At 42.9% G+C, this 18,244-nt stretch overlaps 2 protein-coding genes across 5 annotated transcripts in view; both read left to right on the forward strand.

Moving 5' to 3' along the window:
• Positions 1-3,954, forward strand: part of dlgap2a (discs, large (Drosophila) homolog-associated protein 2a) — a 135,899-nt gene extending 131,945 nt beyond the window's left edge. For both annotated transcript variants that reach the window (XM_023808299.2, XM_072698723.1), the window contains 2 exons: positions 2,426-2,578; positions 3,389-3,954. In XM_023808299.2, coding sequence (XP_023664067.2) covers positions 2,426-2,578; positions 3,389-3,595 — 360 coding nt within the window. In that variant the 3' untranslated portion in view covers positions 3,596-3,954. The remainder of the gene's footprint in view (positions 1-2,425; positions 2,579-3,388) is intronic.
• Positions 3,955-12,625: 8,671 nt separating this feature from the next.
• Positions 12,626-18,244, forward strand: cln8 (CLN8 transmembrane ER and ERGIC protein). Of its 3 annotated transcripts, XM_023808788.2 has the most exons (4): positions 12,626-12,705; positions 13,211-13,319; positions 13,726-14,326; positions 14,919-18,244. In XM_023808788.2, exons 3-4 carry the CDS (start codon positions 13,784-13,786, stop codon positions 15,240-15,242), a joined length of 867 nt encoding a protein of 288 aa, XP_023664556.1. In that variant the 5' UTR covers positions 12,626-12,705; positions 13,211-13,319; positions 13,726-13,783; the 3' UTR covers positions 15,243-18,244. The 3 variants fall into 3 exon arrangements, with proteins under 3 accessions (XP_023664556.1, XP_023664548.1, XP_023664539.1); XM_023808780.2 differs by lacking the exon at positions 13,211-13,319; XM_023808771.2 differs by having other exon boundaries at positions 12,643-13,319.

Genomic DNA, 18,244 nt, shown 5'->3' on the forward strand with positions numbered 1-18,244 from the left:
GCCATGTGTGTCCACAAGTGTCTGCATGTCAGAGCTTGCACATGGGTTTGCACGCGCCCCTATGGGTGTGATTCCACATGCCTGCCACTGTCGCCAGGGTGATCGTGTGAGCTGGTCACATCCTTAGCGGTGGCACAAGGTGACTGCACAGGAAAGCGGGTAGGACATGTGAGGGTGCCGTCATCCACCGAGTGGAGAGAATAAGAAGATCGATAGGGATCTGGGCCTCTCGCCGGTGATGAAAATGCCCCGAATGGCATCAGAGCAGCGCCTGGCCGCGTTCTCCTGACTCACGCTGAGGCGAGCGGGGAATACGGGAATAGCTCTAGCTTAAAATAGCGCCTGAAGCAGCCGCTATCAATCACCGGCCTGTCAGCTTTCATTCTGAGCACCTGAAACGCACTCGAGCTCCGCCAGGAATGCTAATCCCCATGCGACTCCCCTCCTAGTGGTCCTCTCCGGCATTGCAGGCAAAAGGAAAACCTAAATCCTTTGATATCTTTTGATCATCATTTTTCCGGAGGACATGGAATTCCCTTCTCTGGAAGTTCAATTGTTGTTTGGGCTAGGCCCATCTTTTAAATGGTGTTTTGGTTTATTGTTTTGTAACAATTGCTTTTAATGAGCCCCTGAAGTTGACAAACGCACGTCATGTGACCCTTCTGCCCCAGAACAAGCTGGGATAACAACCTCATCCTGGATTTACCTCCTAATGTAACACATGTGCAACTGTATTGAGCTACAAACTTTGACGGGTTTTAAATTTGTTGTGTGACTCTTTCTGATGTGCATGTGATAAAAAAAAAACCTGACTGGTAGGCCACTGGTCCGGGATGAGGACCCAGACTACATATCTGGACCTCAGTAATGGATTGCTGTGGATTTCATCCCACCGTACTCCGCATTTGCAAAATCCATTCCCTTTCTGAGCCGACAAACGCGAACGTTGTCTCGCCAAAGTAATTTCCATTTTTATAACAAGGACACAACAAGAATTATAAATGAAGAGGCTGAGCGTGGTTCTAATTTTTTCCAAAAGATGAACCAGGATCAGTGGAAAGAAGAGGCTGTCATCCCCAGTATTTCAGTGATTCCACATCTTGTCCCAGTCTAACCCTCCAGAATATTCCAGAAAAATTTAGCCCCTCTTTTTTAAAATGACCAGGGGGGCTCAACCTGTTACAAGCTTTTTGAAAATAAGCTACTGCCAATGTTGATCCACGCTTCCAATCTTCATACATGTTTACAAAAGGGCAAGAAGAAAGTAGGAACTCTGAGGGCCAAACTTTGCTGGTTCTGCTTCTATGAAATTTTGAATGATAGGACCCCCCCCTCCCCGCAGCCTTCATCAAGGACAAGGCAGGCTCCTGCGTCCCCAGGTCCCCCCCACCACACATACACACACCACTATGTCACAGCACAGAATCCTGGACCAGACATGAAAGGGCATGTGTGTCACTAGCTAGGTCGTTATTGTGCCATCTTAATAAGCGGCCACCAGACAAACAATTTTGCAGCGAGAATCTCAAACGTGGGATGAGACTGGATTTGTCTGTATGAAGGTGAACTGATGCATAGATCCGAGCACCAGTCAGCGGCCATTACAGCACCATGAATAGACCTTGAGACTACAGTATTTTGTTTTTATTTTTTTATGTATATTTTTGTCACGTTTTATCTTTCTCCCTAATTCCTAGTCTGAGCAATCTGCTTTTTCATGTCAGAGTGAGTCATAGTGAGAAGTATTAGTAGCTGCGTTAGGTCATTAATTACTTTCACCTCGATTCTGTCGTGAGTTTCTCCTCAACGCTCTCCCAGAGCATGCAAATCAGCTGCTAGGTTTTCCCGAGGCTTGACGAGGCCATCTGCTGGGTACTGGCGGGATTGAGCGAAACCACGCTCATTCAAAAATTCATTCTGAGCTCCTTTCTGAACCACCTAAGACGACGTGCTTTTTTGACATTAAGCCCCACCTCCATTACTGGGTGCTGTCCTGATAACATTTATCCCTTTTTGTCATAAAATGCCTCAGGCAAGTCTTCGGAACGCGGAGTGAATTGGCCTAGGTACATTGAACTGTAGAAACGGGATTTCTGCTAACATGCCAGGTTTATAGAAGACCCCATATCTGTCTAGTAATTTCATGTAACTGCAGCAGTGCTTCCCAATCCAGTCCTCAGGGACCTGCAGACAGTCCAGGTTTTTGCTCCCTCCCATCTCCCTGTTCACATTATTGCTCCCTCTCAGTTCCCAAAAACTGTCTCCCAGAGGACCAAAATGGGAAGCACTGAACGACAGATTTTCAGAGCGGCTGTGACGGGTGTCATGTATTAAGTCAGGCTTCACATTTGTACTGGCATGACTGGTACCCAAGGTGGTGTCTGCTCCATACCCACCTCCCTCACCCGCCATCGCCCTCTGCCAGGACCCCAGTGCCATGCCCAGACCAACCTCTCAGGACCTGGCCGGATTCTGGGACCTCCTGCAGCTGTCCATCGACGACGTCACCACGAAATTTGACGAGCTGCAGCAGATCAAGAACAATGACTGGAGGCTCATGGAGAGCCCAGAGAAGAAGGTGAGGCTTCTAGGGGACACCCTTTAAATCACCTGGGTTGTGTCATTGTTCCGCTAAGTGAACCGGATCCTAATCTGGTCACTATGAGGGGCCCTACTGTTGCACCAGAGTCAAAACAGTTGCAGTATTCAGCCATAGATTTTCCTGCTGTCACGGTTAAACACATGCAGCTGCACAGAAAAAGCACCCAAATCACTTCCGTTAAAAATGTGGCTAAAATAACTTATGCAATAAATGTGCCCTCTCGGGGTCTGTAATTACATCAGACTCGTTTTGGGTCTCACTGACTCACCAGGGGCAGAAAGAGTCGACGGGCATTTGGGTTTCATGTAATTTGTTAGATTGCAGCGTTGGGCTGAACTTCCTGGTGCCCTAGATGCCCAGATTTTAATTTATGACCGATATGAGCAACTTTATATGCTGAAATTAAGCACTGGCTGCAGGGGCGATTCTTAGATGAGGGTATAACCGGGTCCATAATTCATACTGACGGGGCCAACCTTATCAACCAATAGTATATTTTAAATCAGTGAGTGACAGGGGATGGAATTCTTTGGGGACCAATCAGCTTCCAGCTGGAGCATTATCCGAGGCCCCGTCCCTACATCTATGCCCCTACGATGCTGAATTTTAACCACAGGAAGAGCAAAACACACACACACACAGCGACATTTAGGAGTCCAAACAAACTTACCACAGATTGTTTCCAGAACCTGCATCACCAGCTACCGTCTATCATGCCTCCACGACCAAAGGAATGACAACCACCTGTCTCTTTTTACTTTTCCATTTCTCATGAACACGGAGAAGCTGCCACCCCCTGTACCAAAGAAGAGCCTGAAAGGGCGGATGGGCATGACGCGGGAGAAGTCACTGGACCTCCCGGACCGGCAGCGGCAGGAGGCACGACGCCGGCTAATGGCAGCCAAGCGGGCGGCCTCCTTCCGGCAGAGCTCAGTGGCCGAGCGTGCCGACAGCATAGAGATCTACATCCCCGAGGCCCAGACCCGCCTCTGAGGGTGCTCGCCCCCCCCCACCCGTCTCCCAGCTGGCCCCCATTTTCTATCCTCACTTAGCGGTAACAAATTTGTGTTAATCCCAGCTAAAACACAAAGATAATTTTTATCTAACCGTCTCGTGTTAATACGCTACTCCACCCTCCTCACCCCCCCACCATTTTGCCCCAGCCACCCTCCACCATCCTTCCCCCATGCAGTAGCAGCTTATTCTCCAGTCAGTGACATGTGTATCTGACAAAACAGCAGTGAAGAGCTGACTGTGTTCTGGTACCTTTAAGCTCTAACACCTCTGTAGCGTTTATCTAGCAGGTGTGGGGAGATGAGTTCCAGGCCCCCGTCAAGCCTTCTGAGAGGCCCACCAGCACTGGGAGGGAGGGAGGGGTGGGGTTTGGGCTAGAATCTAAGATGGGGTGAACACTCAGCTTTTTGAGGCTGTATAATTAGCTCTTAGCCAGCGAGGGGGTTTCGAAACCTGTTCAGTTTACGATTCTTTGGAATTTGACCAGGAAAACTGTCATAAAATCCGTGCCACGGCTCGAGCGACCTCTGGAAAGGTGCGGAGGAGTTTGAGAATGCCAAGGCATCATCCTCTGTGTATCCTGCATCTCCACGCTGTCACTTAAGCACGCCTGTAAATAATACCGCTTCTTTTTTTCAATCATTCCGCCTCGACGCTGCAACAAGATCTCTTGTGGGCGGAGTCACAAGTCATTTAGTTCTGTACAGTAAATAATGAATGAATAATATTCCTGTTCGTATTTCCAAGGGAAATGTTAGCAGTGAAGCCCACTCAATATTGTTGCAATTGAATTGCAATGGTACGAAGACTTCAATTACGTTGGTTTTTACCTCACGTGGTCCGATTTTCCCTCCCTCTCGAATCCTGCACTTGTACAGTAGCATTTAAATACTGTGTGAAAATGCGTAATAGATGCTTCGATCGGTTGCTGGCTCAAAGCAGAATGCGGGCCGAGCATCTTCCTTTCCCAGAGAAAGAAGCATTCGTGTCACGTGGACTTGCCGAAGGTCAGCCAAGTACTTGAGTCCAGTCTTAATGAGGATGGGAGGAGATTCTGGTTCTGTTAAGGGTGTTCTGAACCTGTGAGTCAATGGACCCTCCTCACTCCCAAAGGGATAAACTTAGCTACACTGGGCATGGCGGGGGGTTCCACATGTATTCTAAGAAGCTAAAAATAGAGTATGCTAATTCTGTTCAGCATGAGAAGAAAACACATTGATTGACCCATCTGAACCGCTAGGCTAGCAGGACAACTGAATGATGCCAGCACCCTTCTTTTAGGAGAAGGGACTGGCCCTGACAGGACAAAATGTGAGAATGACGTGATGCTGGCGTGCTACTCTGCCCCCTGCTGACGCAGGTCTCGGAATGAGCCATGTGAACCCAACAAGCATCTCGAAAGCTGCACAAAATTGGAAAAAGATCATGTCGGTCGAGCTAGCTGAATGTGTGTAGAGATCGGTTCTCCCTTGCAAAGTCGGAATGAACTGGAATGTCCTTTTAACGTCTTCAATGCTAATCTGCACATTAAGACCTTAAATGTAATTGTGCCACTGTAGTCTGGGTCGAATATTACATAGATAGGCTCAAACAATTTTAAACTACTTCGAGATTAATCAACAGATGAAATGGTGCTTCTTTGTACTCTTGGGTCTTATCTGATCCAATCTTAGGTAAACAATTTAAGCCACACAAATTGAAATGGCGGAATTTGTTCATTTCGTATACAAATACATCTGTAAAGAGTTTATTTTTTGGCAGAGGAAATTGTCTAGCTAGTGTTCATGTCAATGTTTTTGTCCGTTGCATTATGATTTTTATTGTCACTGCGGCAATGGCTGAGTGCAAAGTGACAATACTGGGGCACGGAGTGTCATGTGTCCAATCCGGAGGCTGGCAGCACCTGCTCGTGCAGACAGATTTACATACAGGCGACCACATGCACCTGGTGGTTGGTGGTCACACCAGCCCTGCTGCAACAGGCCCATAATACAAGTACTGCTGAGTTCTGATCCGAGAGACCCTTAGGCCTTGATTCAAACACCATTTCTTTTCCTTTTGCGCTGATCTGCTGTCATATTCACGCCATCCCTCGGAACTGCCGGGAATCAGTACAGTGTATGGGAGCAGGGAATTGCATAAACTTTAAGCATGTGTGAGAATTGATGGGAAAGCCCCTCTGTTTGTGTGTTTTATGACATCAGTCAGCCATCGGAGCCACTCGGCATCACATCTTTCATACTTGGATTAATTGCTAGTCTTGTGCCCTGGGTTGCATGTTTTTATACAGATTAAAAAAATTATTTTCACATACTGTGTAGTGGAATGGTGTGTAAAGCTGAGAGGGCCACAACGGTGTGAATGACTAATATTTGGAGGTCTCAGTTCTGATCAGATTCATCAACATGTGTATCCTGGAAAATCACAAATCTGCCTTGTATGAGATGTGTGGGTGTTACTCTGTTTCTACCACCACTGGCTGGTGAGGGTTTCAGGCATGGGTTTACCGGTCAGCTCCTTGCGTTCTGACTCCGTGTAGAGTCATGTGACTATTTCAAATCTAGCTGTCATGCTTAACCGTTGACAGTGGGCTGATTGCAATGGAATAATGCAGTTGTGATTAAAATATAATTATCCACTCATTTAACCTAATCCAGTCCCCCATTTGTGTAAATGTGTGCTTAATTTACCAGACAGCCTTAAAGAAAAACTTAAGCAAAAATGCCTATGAATGTATGGGCCACAAGGTGCAAAATCTGTGAAAAAATTCAAGGGAATTAATAAATTAAAAGGGCCACTCTTCTGTTTTCCCTTTCCAATTTTCAGGTATTTTCAAATATAAGGCCCATGCATCAGTCATTTCAATAGAGGCAGATCATCGATGAAGCTTTCTAGGACTGTGTCCAAACCCCAAATCATGCTCATAGCCAAGATGTAATCATAAATAACTGTGCTAAAAATGACAGAAGGTGTATGTGTGGGCTTAGCCGTCCATGTGAGACCCGTTATCTTCACGGGACTTTTCCAAACATCATGTAGATCAAACCTTGGACACGCAGTCGTTTCTGTAACATGCAGAGACTGTGCATTTATGTCCAGGACCAAACATCTGCTGCTATCAAAGCTCTATACACATACTACTTTGCAGAGATGCTGCACAGACAGCGAAAAGTGAACATCTTGTGTACATACATCATATTTGAGTCTGCTGTAACTGTGTACATGAATCATTTATCCTAAGCGTTCGTTCAGTGTCACCTGATAGTCAAACGGAAATATCTGTTTTAATACTGGCACATAATTACTCCTGAGCACTTTGTGAAAATAAAACCTTACGTCAGCCATGTTTTTTTGTGAGTGTAGAGATGGAGATTAAGGCTTTTGCAACATTCCCCACAGAATTTAACCAAAATTGAACCGACTTGCCGCAGAATTTATTTGGTATGATTACCAGCGTTTTAGGGGATCAAAAAAAAAGATAATTTTTTTATTTTATGGAAAATTGATTGACTAGTTTAAGTCAACGTGTGTCAGAGTATTTATGTATATTTTTCATATGCCATTAATTCTTCATATTTGCTTTTATTTATGCTAAAGTTAAGCTGTGCTGTAAATATGAATTGTACAGATGAGGAGAGATTTTTCCGGTGCCTTAAAGATTGAAATATTAAACCTAAAATAATTATCTAAAGTTTGAAAAATAAGAACGTTAAATACTGATGGAGAATTGCCCTTAATGTAACTCATTTAAGCTGTTATATCTGAATAGGAATAAAAGTTTTGCCAGATAAAAGCAAACAATCAAGAAGTCATAAGTCAGGCATCAGACAAGCTTTAGTTTTCGTTAAACAACTGAAATGTCAGGGAAGAGTGAATATTATAAACCTGACGATGTGATAAAGAGAATCGCGAAGACAGATGACATTTCCATAAAAAAATAATGCACTTTTAACACAGCCTAACAATACATTTTCAATGACAGTAGAACAAGGGCTGGGATGGATGGTGGGGGGGGGGGGGGTGGCTCGCATTAAATGCTTTCGACTGTGCATTCATAGATACGCAGAGAAGCATGCCCAACGTGATAAACTGCCGATCATTTTTTGTCATAACACAGGGTTTTCAGTATCGGTACCAAGAGTCCGTGGTGAATGCAGAAATGCACTGATGATGGCATGATTCTAGGGATAGATCAGAACCTGTGGTCCCGGACGGATGGCCAAGCTGCCGGACCATTCAAATAGCTGCTATAAACCCGAGCACTTTGATGCATCATGCTGCCTAGGCATGCTGGAAAGGGCTGAGATGCGTTCTTCCTGTCGTCATTAGTCAGGTCAGGGTAATGCGCTATTAGTCGTTTCATTTCACACACGCAGGTTGGGCCTGAGTGTCCACGTCAGTTGTCTGGGTCGTGCCGCAGCAGGACATTCCTGTCCTCTTTTGGGTTTGCTGCACACGCATTTACTGTGCTTGAAAAAAATCTAATAAAATGAACGTAATCCAAAGTTCCTGAAGATTAGCACCTTTTAGCCCTTTTTACTCCAACTTCACTTCATTATCTGTTCATGTGAGAAGCTGGGGATCAGACTAATTGTGATGGGAAAATGATACAAGAATAGGATAGAATATGTAGAAAGGATGTCGTCTTTTTACAGTGTCCTCTTATTTACAATGTATACATATAATAATCATCGTGTGATACAGAGGATGTAGCTACAGAGGGCTGTAAAGAGTTAAATACTGTGCATACCTGCAGAACCTGATGATATATTGTGCCATATGTAGTTTTCCTGCCTTTTTCGGTTAGGAAATCACCCAGGGGTCGCCGTCCACTTTATTTAGGCTTCTGCTCTTTGATGGACACAGAGCGGAGTGTGACGTGGACCCGTCGAGCGCATTTATTTGTCTCGTTCCGTTTAATGCAGCACCACTGTTCTCCTCTCTCGCATTGGAGCTGGTCTTTACGTTTATTCTTGCACTGTGTTTGACACCCTGCGCGCTTTTCTGTGCCAGTGTAAAATGTGCATAATGTTTATATGTTACAAGTTATTTATTTTATGGAAAAGATCTTTCCTCTCAAAGGCATTTTAATACTCAAGTACTTCTAGTATGTTTATGCTAAAAATAAGCATTAAACCCACCGACAGCTCTAATTTTACTGTAAAATTAGCTGTGACTGGCAGAATTAATCAGCAAGGGTGAAAACAGAGAAAATTGCTGTAATATAGTTCTCATTATTTTATTCTCCTCACCTTGGCTATATACTGTGTGTAGTGTATAAATGGGTGGCTCTTTGAGCGTTACAGGAAAAAGCTGGTTAAATCAGGGGAATGTGCATATTTAGCAATAATAGTCTTCTGTAGAAAGCATCAGAATATACTGTTAAGCTTCACCCACTGAGAATCTGTATGAGCGGATAATTAAACAATTGCCATTCACTCAACTACCGATATACAAGTTAAAGTGCGTTCAGATGCAGACAAAACAATGTTCACCATAGTTCTGTTTTTTCTAATTACTGATACATTAATTGTGCTGAGGTATGTGCACAAACTTAAAGTGATAGTCATTTCAACTCGGGTCCACCTAAAATGCTTTTAGAGAGGAAGAGCTTTGGTCATTTTTTTTTTCTTTTCTGATTAAACATCAGTTACCATCTGGACAAATGTACACCATCTTAGATCATGGAATGTGAAACAATAAGTAAAAGGTAGATGTTTAGTAAAACTATTTTCAATTCTTGAATATCATATCAATAAAGATGAATATAAATGCCAAAAATTCATAATTTGTAAAGAAATATAGACATAAATATAGAAATATATAAATATATGCTTAGTTTAAATCAAACTTTTTTGCTTGTTTTAATTATTTTAACTATATAATTTGCATTACTTTCGATGAGTCATCATGACGGCATGCAAGACACTAATATTGAATGTATGAGTTTTTACGTTTTCATTTAGAATAAATATTTTATCTATATGCCACTTAATTTATTTGTTTATTTATTGTCATTTTAGCTTTGAATATTACCAGCAGGTCTTACATTTCAATTTTACAGTCATTATAGATTTATTCTACTGTGCTTTAAGTGTTTTGCATCATTTCATGTTTTTATGAATCTGGCTCTTTAAATAGTTAAAGCACTGCTATTCATCTGTAAATATTTCTGCAATTAAATTTTTAAAGAAAATGTTAAATGTGTTTGTGTCACCCTTTTGTTCCAAATATATTTTAGGATATTTACTGTAAAATTGTAACTGCTACTACTTGCAATATCATAGTCTGTCGAAGCATCATTTCCACGTGTAAAATTACATTTTGTCTGCAGTCCAGAATGTCTCCAGCCTGAACCACACCAATATCCTTACAGCACGGTAGTAACGCAGATTTAAAACTGTTGTTACCCACGAGGCTGAAGTTGGCTCTTTATAAGCAGCTCCTTATTTGGATTTTCAGGTCCACCTTAAATGCTTCGCAGCCCAATCCAATGATTGCGCCTGTAGGGGGACCATTTTAATACCTAAAACCTCTCTGTGACAGGCAAATATCAACTTCTCAGCACACGTCAGGTATCCTACTATGTAGAAAAAGTGACATTGTCCTGGCCCAGACTGATTTAATGCTTTAAAAATCAGATGGAAACAAGGCACATCATACTATAGTGCACAATGGTGTGAATGAGAAGCCAGGTTTCCATGCCCATTTTAATGCCTTAAACCTCTCTATGACAGGCAAATATCAACTACTCAGTACACAACAGGTATCCCACTATATAGAAAACATGACATTGTCCTGGTCCAGACTGAGGTTTAAGGCATTAAAATGGGCATGGAAACCTGGCTTCTCATTCACACCATTGTGCGCTATAGTATGATGTGCCTTAGGGGTGGGCGATATACTGGTAGACACGACTAACCGGTAGAAATTTGTCAACTGATAGAGATTTTGGTCTATCGTCTTAATCGCGATTGAGATCACGTGACGTTGCACGTTAGGTAACCACGCAATACACTTTTACTTCGACAATGGAAGAAGACGATGCAGCGGTGAGTTTGCTTACATGTGACGAAACCAACAACGAGGAGATTGTAAAGAAAAAAGGTGCATCGTCTGTGGTGTGGAATTAGTTTGGGTATAGGAAAAGTGATACGAATGAGACGAATGTGATTTGCAAGGTATGCAAGAGCACTGTTTTAGCAAGCGGTGGAAACACGTCAAACCTTTTCTATCATCTCAAATCCAAGCATCCAAGCAAATATGGCCAAAGTCAAAAAATGCAGTACAATACATTGCAGTAAACAGTATGGTTGTCTTTTTACTTAAAGTAATGCTGCAATTCAGTTTAAATAAAATTACATTATATAAAACATTTTTTTGTGTTTGAATTTTTATTTATGCATTTCCAGATACAAATTGCTATATTGTGATATATATCGTTATTGAGGTAGAAAATTACTTCTACCGTGATAGAAGATTTTGGTTATATCGCCCACCCCTAATGTGCCTTGTTTCCATCTGATTTTTAAAGAATTAAATCAGTCTGGGCCAGGACAATGTCACGTTTACCATATAGTGGGATACCTGACGTGTACTGAGAAGTTGATATTTGCCTGGCACAGAGAGGTTTAAGGTATTAAAATGGTCCCCCTACAGGCGCAATCGCGTCATTGCATTGGGCTGCGAAGCATTTAAGGTGGACCGGAAAATCCGAATAAGGAGACAACTTCAGCCTCGTCCTATAACCCATGGTTAGAAAAAGGCCATTACGCCTGAAAAGGCCGCTATAAAAAACGAAGAGCAATATGGTGGGTGAACGGACGCGACACGTGCCTGAGCACGTGCCTTTCGGGAGCCAGAAGATATTATGGAGAAATGCGCCCAGGCGGCGCCTAATAACTACAGCACTTATGTATGGTATTTTTAAAATTGACTATTTGAACATGTCTAACATACATATCAAACTATGAGAAATTATACTCTATACTTTATGGGATTATTCACGTTCACTCTTAATAAAAATAGTCGTACTTATTAGTCACAGCGGAAGGCCTGTGGTTACCATTTTACCTCACACCTCTACTCCCACAAGGTTGGGGGCTCGAATCTCTCCTCTTTTATATTTCCCCGTGTATGGGCTGAACGTTTCCCAAAGACATAAAATTAAGCAAGTGGCGTCTCTAAAGTACGCTTATTATGTAGTCGTGAGTGTAGCCTGCGATGGCAGCAGGCGACCCTGACCTGGATAAGCGGCTGAGAGGTGGATGTTAAGGTCAATTCACACTTACTTTTCTGCCGGCGTCTTCGGTTGTGAACGCAGGGGCGTAAATTTCGTCATCTGGATGAGGAGGGTCGGAGGTATCGGCCTATCTACTTTGTCATACTGCCCAAACATTATACCGAGGTATACGATATTTTAAGAAGCAGTACTATCCCAGCATTTTGAAATCGTGGCGATAAAATTCGCCAGTGTGGTGTTGGAGTCCCGGCAATTTTGTCGATTACATTTCAGAATAACGTAATACCGCCCAAATCTCTTGATAGCAAGGTTGCCAATTTGGTCGGCCGACTGGCGTGAGATTTCCAATTAGAGACAAGTCCGCACACGCAAATTACCCGTATGTAACAGTTTTATTACCTTGTAAATATCTTCCACATCGTCTTTGATGTAGCTAATTTTAGGTTTATAATGGATTAATGTAGGTTTCTTGCGTGAGTGTCACGCCAGATGCGTGGTAGTTAGCAACTCTGCTTGACTATTAACTGTAAAACTTGATAAAAGTTTACCCGTTTCACTGCACTGCTTGTATTTGTGTTTATTGCAACACATCTGCCCTCTCCTGGTCTGGTGGATTATCACTGCTACATGCCGCGCGCAAAACCGTCCGCAGCATGAAAGCGCACGCGGAAAAGTGAAGCATAAACTAGGCTTTAGCCAAAATTGCTAAGTCACTTGTATTACAATGATTTTGGTAGTACGCATTTCGTGGGACTCATGTGATCACAATCAAAGTCACGTGATAACATCGGGTAAACTCGTAGTGTCGCTGGAGCTTGTACTTATCGCTGGGTTTGCAGAAGTTGTGGTATGTTGTTGTCTACCTGCTATGCTTATGCGATTATATGCATGCGTATTTTAATTGGTCGTAATCGTTCGCGTTAACGTGGTCGTGTTTACAACATTCTGGAAATGCTTCTCTTTGTGCGTTGTTGTACGTCCTTCGAAGTTCGTCAGTGTGGCATATCTAAAGAGAAAATAAGGTGCCAAGAGTTTGAGCGTAAAATATATTTTTCTCGCTTTGTGACCTGACATCTGTACGTCTGTTATTGTGTCAGTCAATAATCCTATATATTCTCTTTTGTCATGTATAATATATAAGTACGTTTGTTTGTATTTATTTGCTTATTTGTGATAATCACGTATATAATCTTATACGTTGGATGGATGAGGTCGTGATTTTATGTGTGTATGAATGTTTTTAAATGAATATTTCATTGAAGTTTGTCAGTTTGAATTAATCGAAGTATTATGGCCCGTTAAAACAGCAAGTCGCAAGTTGCTTTAGTCCGTCCCGTCTGTTATGGTTTAAGTACTGATCCTGTTAACTGGTGACAAGCGCGTTCAAGCGGGAAGGACTCTCTTCTTGCAGAAGACGGAAGCAGATTTGTCCAGTATGGCGACCCAAGTAATATAAAAGAGGTAGGCTAATAAAGAAAAGGACTTGTTCCGCACGTTTGTAAAATATGACAAATATGCACGCAGCTGTACGTAACCTGATGTAGCAGCCAGTGAATATAAAATTGAATCTCTTATGAAAAAAGATTGCTCTTCAAGTGTTTATTTTTATTATTTTCTAATGTTTACAGTTGTATCTCATTTTTCCAAAAATGATGAATCTGCTACCACCAGTTAACAGGAACACCTCTTAAAACATAATCCCAATGCTCATTTTCAGCGTAGCCTCGTATCCATAGCCTGGGGACTTAGACGACCTTGTTGGATGCTTTTCATGTGTCATGGAACATATCATTTATTAGCCCCTTGATGTACTGGAACAACTTTCTGCCACAGTGAAAACAAAGCCAATACTTTGTTTATTTAACAGGCCAGCGACTGGAAATCTGTAAGTCCTCCTGGTATAAAAAGGGAGTGACGCAGGAAAAATGGCATCTGAAGAAGATGGCTTTCCTCCACCCAGTGTGTTCACCATGGAGTACTCCTCCTGGGGTGTGCGCTGTGCCTTGATCGGTGTGGGTTTCACGTTTTACAGTGTGGTATTCCTCCTTTCCCACATCGTCTCGGCCACCTGCTTCCAGACATACAGCCTCCTGTTGGCTAAGGAGAAGGTGTTCTGGGACCTGGCGGCTACGCGGGCTGTGTTTGGGGTCCAGAGCACGATAGCTGGCCTTTGGACACTCACCCAGGACAGCGCCTTGTCTGCGGACAAGGTGGCCGGCCAGGAGGACTGGTCCTGGTTTAACATCCTGACGGCCACGGGCTTCTTCCTGTTCGAGAATGTGGCGCTGCACAGCTCCAACGTGGCGTTCAGAACCTTGGACCTACCCCTGGCCACACACCACTTCTTCGCCTTGTCTGGGTATGTGGGGGCTGTGGTGTGGGACTCTGTGGGTCACTTCCTCCCCATGGTGACGCTTCTCCTGGAGATGAGCACCCCATTCACCTGCATCTCCTGGATGTTCCTCAAGGTAGAGCGCTTCCTACTTTTATGGCCTGTCGTTTAATTTCCTAAGAAGAAACACAAATAAACAGACCTTTGCTTACCTTCCTTTCTGTCCCATACAGTGAAGGAGAATATTTGTTGTCTAGATATTACATAAGACATTGCTTCATGACTATGAGATTTAACTTTACGTAACCTGGGTAACCAGTGTTTTACGTTTTTTATTCTGTTAATTTGATGTTGCTGGGTCCCTGTGGTCACTGACAGCAAATGTGTGATGTGTTTCTGCTTTGTACTCATCCCATTAAATTATTTACTCTAATGACTGTGATCAAGAGAACCATTTTTGTGCCATTAACTCACAGGAAACCAACATTCCTGGAACTTCATAAACTGAGTTCCTAAAAGTGAACAATGGAAGTTCATTGTTCGTTATCCTTTGGAAGGGCAAATCTGGGGAAAGGGGAACCTATGAGAAGCAGGCTTCTCTTTTACTGTGATTCCTGAAATGCTCTGGATTGTTTTCTGTGAAGGAGCAGGGGCTTTCTCTCAGCCTTTTTCCCGTTTAAAACGTAGCTGTTCTCCAAAACTGAGCCCTCGCTGTCTCTCTCCCACAGGCCGGCTGGGCCCACACGCTGTTCTGGAAGATCAACCAGTGGATAATGATCCACATGTTTCACTGTCGCATGGTGCTGACTTACTACATGTGGTGGGTGAGCTGGCATCACTGGGACGGCATTGCGCTCAACGTGGCCCTCCCCCATCGCCTGCTCTATTTCACCGGCCTGGCTCTGCTCACTGTCTTAATCAACCCCATCTGGACACACAAGAAGACCATGCAGCTTCTCACACCAGTTGACTGGAACTTCAGGGAAGAACCAAACCATAACATAAAGAGGAGAGGAGCGGGTGCCGAGGCCAACAAGCCCCACTCCAGTTAGTCTGGCCAGGAAGTGATGAAGCATTTAGTCTCGGCCTGCCTGTGAAGGCTTTTTAGCGGGTCTGCACTGCACCTGCAAGCTGTGGGTGTGTTTATTTTTGACGTGAGTTTATCTTGGTTTCAGAGGCCAGTTATTTGCATGACTAATATCTGGGTTTTGAACTTCTGTTTTTTTGGAAGGTGTTTAGGTTATAACATGCAAGCACATTTGCACAGTTAGCCATGCAGCAGCGACGTATAGATCTCACATTCACCACCAAGTGTTGAACAAGCCTTTTCTCTTTCTATTTAAACGTAAATGGCATAATTTTTCAGTGCCCTGTTGTACTGATGACCTCAGGATGCCCCTCTCTGTCATTCTGTTGTGCTCAGCTTAACTTAATTATTAACTGAACATGCCCTTTGACTTCTTCCTTCAAAGGATATTTCAACTTGCATTTGACCAACAAAATGGAAAAAGAGGAAACAAAAAAAAAACATCTGCTGAATTAATTCTGTAACCACAGCCTTTGTTATTGCAACGTCCTGATATCGCTGTTATTTTGCACTTGAATTACTGGTCTGTCATATGTCATCTTTTAAATTGCTTATATTTATGCAAGTTTTTATATATATAATATTGTTATGGGACCCCAGTACATTTCTTTTTAATTTTGGAAAATGTTGTTCTGGCTGTTATGTAGAATGTGCCTCTATGAAACTTCCAGTACTTCCCCGCTCCATATTACATGGAAAGGATTGGGAAGTATTGGGACACTGGCCATTACACACACAGGCACAATTTATACCAAAACATCTTGGACAATTCTATGCTTCCAAGTTTGCTAGAGCAGTTTGGGGAAGGCGGCCCTTTTCTGTACCAGTATGACCGTAGTGCACAAAGCAAGGTCCATATAGACATGGTTGGGTGACTTTTTTGTGGAGGAACTTGACTGGCCCACACAGAGCCCTGACCTCAACCCCATCGAACACCTTTGGGATGAACTAGAACCGAGATCGTGAGCCAGGCCTTCTCGTCCAACATCAGTGCCTGACCTCACAAATGCTTCTGTGGATGAATGGGCCAAAATTCCCATAGATACACTCCAAGATGTTGTGGAATGCCGTCCCAGGAGAGTGGCAGCTGTTCTAACTGCAAAGGGGGATCAACTCCATATTGACGCCTATGGAATTAGAATGGGACGTCATAAAAGCTCCTGTGGGTGTAATGGGCAGGTGACCCAATACTTTTGTCCATATAGTGTAGGTTTTTGACCAGAGGTGTGCAGTTTAATTACTGGTGTTTCTGTGCATCTTTTGGTTTCATAAGGTGCTTTTGCTAAATTTATCAAAGAACAAGGACCGATTTTGCTGTAACCCAAAGCCGCCATGTGATTTAAAAGAGGAATAACTCTACGATGGACCTTTCCTGGTGACAGTCTCTCTGCTGGCTGCAGCACGTGTCACATCTTATGACTGCAACATGATATTTGTCATATTAAAGGTCAGTAATTGTTTTTTTTTTTCCCCTTCCACTGACTATCGTGTTACCATGTATTGTAGCTGGCCATGGGAGAATTTAACAGATTCAATTATTGCAGTATTCTATGGTCAGGCAAATACCCCCAGTGTTCTTACCAGATGTTACATGTTACACAAGGGACATGAGAGCAACCATGATATAGATTGCAGACTGCCCCCGCTCCATCAGTACAAAGCTGGACACTTGCTTCATTGTGGTGTTTCGCATGCAGGTGAAGCGCATGCGATGAGGGGGGGGGGGGTCTCCCGGGGTGTGTCCCCCGGGGTGTGTCCCCCGGGGTGTGTCCCCCGGGGTGTGTCCCCCGGGGTGTGTCCCCCGGGGTGTGTCCTGAAGGCACAGCTCTGGCTTGTTAATGCTTCATGAAAACGGGTTCATCTGAGATCCCCTTGTTTTGTTAAAATGCTCAGTTTTTGTGTGTCTTTCTACTGTAAATGTAGAAGTGTAGAATGTCCCGCTGATTGTTTAGCTGACATCCTTTATTTCTGATCCCCCGTTGTTGTTGTTTAAAAGGCCTATGATGTACTTTTTTTTTTTTTGCTAAACTTGAAGTAAACAAAAAGTGTTATTCTGCCTATACATAGTAAATGGATTGTATAGCTACCGATTTTCCACACTCAATAGCCACCTCCCTTGTATGCCTCTTTGTTTTTCAGTAAACTGATTCCTTTGTGAGTCAAATTGTTTTACTTAAAGGACCACAGCTAATTTAGTACAATACTCTCTGGCAATTAAAACAAGAACCAAAAGTCTGGTTGAACGTCACACCAATATATTCACTGGCAGTATACTTACCTTAAGTAATTATCACCATAAGTAATAATTAAAATGTACAAATGTTTGATTTATTCAAAAAATTCATTCATACAATTCTTTCAGTTGTAGTGAGTGTGAAGTGTTTGAGATTTTAATTACCTGTGGTCAAGGGCATAGCTTTTGGTTGAGGGGGGGGGGGGGGCAGTGTCTACATTTAAGGGGGCCTGGGGGGGGTTGTTTTGGCTGGTTTTGATTATCGGGTTGGGGGGTGGTAGCAACAGATTATGTAATAATGCAGCATTATGTAATAGCTCGATAGAATGTAACAAATTGAATGATGGTAATAATTAACAATAACAATAGGGCGATGACGCAATCTAAAATTATGATGTCTATAACTTTGTAACATTTTGTCGAGCCATTACACAATGTTACACGGTGTGTGACAGCGCATCATGTAATAATCATATTATGTGATTAAATTTTGTAGAGTTGTTACATAATGTGGTGTAACAACCCCCACCCCATAATTTATAATTTATCACATTTAATCATAGATTACCACAGGCGTGGTAAATTATGATAATTAAACATCCTGTGAACAGTTTACACGCATTGCTTCAATGGCTGCCTTTTAAAATCTTCCATGTTCTGGACATACTGCACAGCACTGTACTAACATGGTAAAGATCTCTATTAAGGTGTGTAATAAAAAATACAATTTTTAA

This window comes from Paramormyrops kingsleyae, chromosome 14 (assembly GCF_048594095.1).
Source record: "Paramormyrops kingsleyae isolate MSU_618 chromosome 14, PKINGS_0.4, whole genome shotgun sequence".
Classification (NCBI taxonomy): Eukaryota; Metazoa; Chordata; class Actinopteri; order Osteoglossiformes; family Mormyridae; genus Paramormyrops; species Paramormyrops kingsleyae.